We start from the raw sequence: 2155 nt of genomic DNA, 5'->3' as shown, positions 1-2155 counted from the left end.
TAGTATAATAGTAGTATATAGTATATATATATATATATATATATATATATATATATATATATATATATATTATATATATATATATATATATATATATATATGTATATATTTATATATTGTTATCATGTATTTCCCTCGCAACTTCCTCATGTTGCTCGTTTATTGCTCTCGCGTGCTGTTGCACAGCACTAGTCCAACGTGAAGCAATGGCTGAGAGAAGGAAGAACGTTGAACAATCTTTTCGGGTTCAAAATAGCGAGGGCAAGAAGTCTGGACTCCGGGGACGGATGGTGCGGTGGCTGAAGAAAGGCAGTAAGTTTAGTGAAATGAAGGGTTGGTGTATGTATGTATGTATATATGAATGTATGTATGTATGTGTGTATGTATGTATGTATGTATGCATGCATGTATGTATGCTTATATCTATGTATCTATGTATGTACGTATGTACGTACGTATATACAACTGTAAACTATATCACCTTTAACTCATGGTCCGTTCTTCCCTTTGTTCAGATGGCGATGTTAATAGGCGTACCATGAATGAGAGTGCTGTTAGTGACTTCTATCAGAATGCGTCGTTGAATAAATCGTCAACCTCCATGTTGACTATGGCCGAAAGGAATTCAGGTAAATGTGTACAGAGTGCCTCGGCTATATTACTGGCGCCTCATTTGTATGTGTATGTGTATGTGCAGGGGGTTTAGGGGTGTTTTTGTTTACGAATAGGCACGATTTTCAACAACATTTTGCATTAACACTATCTTTTTATCGTTGGCATTATGTTCTACATAACACTGAAAAACTCTATGAAGGCATCTGGACGCGGTTCTATTCTCGAGTTTTTCCACAGTATTGTCCATTAACATTATCGTTTTATCCTTGACATTATGTTCTACATAACACTGAAAAACTCTATGAGGGCATCTGGACGCGGTTTTATTCTCGAGTTTTTCCACAGCATCGTGCATTAATATTATCTGTTTATTCTTGGAATTGTGTCCTACATAACACTGAAACACTCTATGAGAGCATCTGGACGCGCTTTTTGTTTACTATATGCTCGATTTTCCACCACATTGTTCGTTAATTTTTATGTTTCTATCCTTGAAGTTCTGTTTTACATACCACTGAAAAACTCTTTGAGAGATCCGGGATCTGGGGTATATTTTTCGATTCGCCACAACATTGTCCATTAACATTATCTTTGCATCCTTGGCATTCTGTTGTCATCTGACAGTGGAGATGCCATCGTCGCCGGATAAGGACAGAGAGAATGATAAAGACAAACATAGTAAAGCCAAAGGCAGTATGAAGGTGTGCATATCTGTACGTGGCGGGTGGTATCGGACGGAGCTCTTCACATCGCAAGAGCGGTGTTTCATCTTGTTTATCTGGGACATACGAGGTTTCTCATATCTCCCCGTCGAGTATCTATACGCCCGCAAACCCAAGCGTGTGTATGACATCCGTGATATGTGGGGGGGGGAGAAAGCAAAATACACACATATGGGGGGGATGGACGGAGATTATTGCCAGAGCCTTTGCTAGAGCTCTGGGCCAGGCCTCTACACACATGCTACGAAGACTGCTACAGATGTATAGTATCCAGAATAGAAAGTGTGGACTGAGCGAGCTAACTCTGTCTTATGGTTTTATATTGTTTTGCGCTACACTCTATGTTGCCATGGTTCGTGCGGGTGGTTACTATGGCAACGGCCTATGGCAAGGCATTGGTTGGAGTGCGTACGCCGTAATGTATGGAGCAATATTCTTTTGACGCTAAATGCGCGTTCCCTTGCAGCTCTGGCTGATAATTCAGTACATATGCACCATGACTCACTATCACTATACCCTATCTGCCCTGTCTCCGGTCCAGCCCTCCTTTTTGGGGGGTTCGGACCAACGCAAGACCCCAGAAACAAGTATTGGGTCCTACAGTCGCTTTGCTTTGGGCGGTAGTGGGGGTGGCGGGAAGCACACAGGCATTCGCACTCCCACTCTCAGCGGACCTACAAGTCAGCAAAGCCTGGCCATATGTCGCATCTGCGAACAAAACATCGATGTACAGGACTTTGACGAGCATGCCAGGTAGGACTCGCTGATTCTGCTGGCCTGTGGCTGGGCTAGTTGGGCGATATAAGTATTCATGATAA

General features: G+C 42.2%; 1 protein-coding gene across 1 annotated transcript in view; it reads left to right on the top strand.

The window, feature by feature from the left end:
• SARC_13189 (hypothetical protein) overlaps positions 1-2094 on the top strand; it is a gene marked incomplete at both ends in the record, with an annotated part of 4136 nt that extends 2042 nt beyond the window's left edge. The window contains 4 exons of the mRNA XM_014292686.1: positions 187-312; positions 516-629; positions 1240-1316; positions 1879-2094. Of these exons, the coding sequence (XP_014148161.1) occupies positions 187-312; positions 516-629; positions 1240-1316; positions 1879-2094 (533 nt within the window). The remainder of the gene's footprint in view (positions 1-186; positions 313-515; positions 630-1239; positions 1317-1878) is intronic.
• Positions 2095-2155: the final 61 nt, after the last annotated feature.

The sequence above is a fragment of the Sphaeroforma arctica genome (genome assembly GCF_001186125.1).
Source record: "Sphaeroforma arctica JP610 unplaced genomic scaffold supercont1.2992, whole genome shotgun sequence".
Classification (NCBI taxonomy): domain Eukaryota; class Ichthyosporea; order Ichthyophonida; genus Sphaeroforma; species Sphaeroforma arctica.
This window is presented reverse-complemented; position numbering and strand designations above follow the sequence as displayed.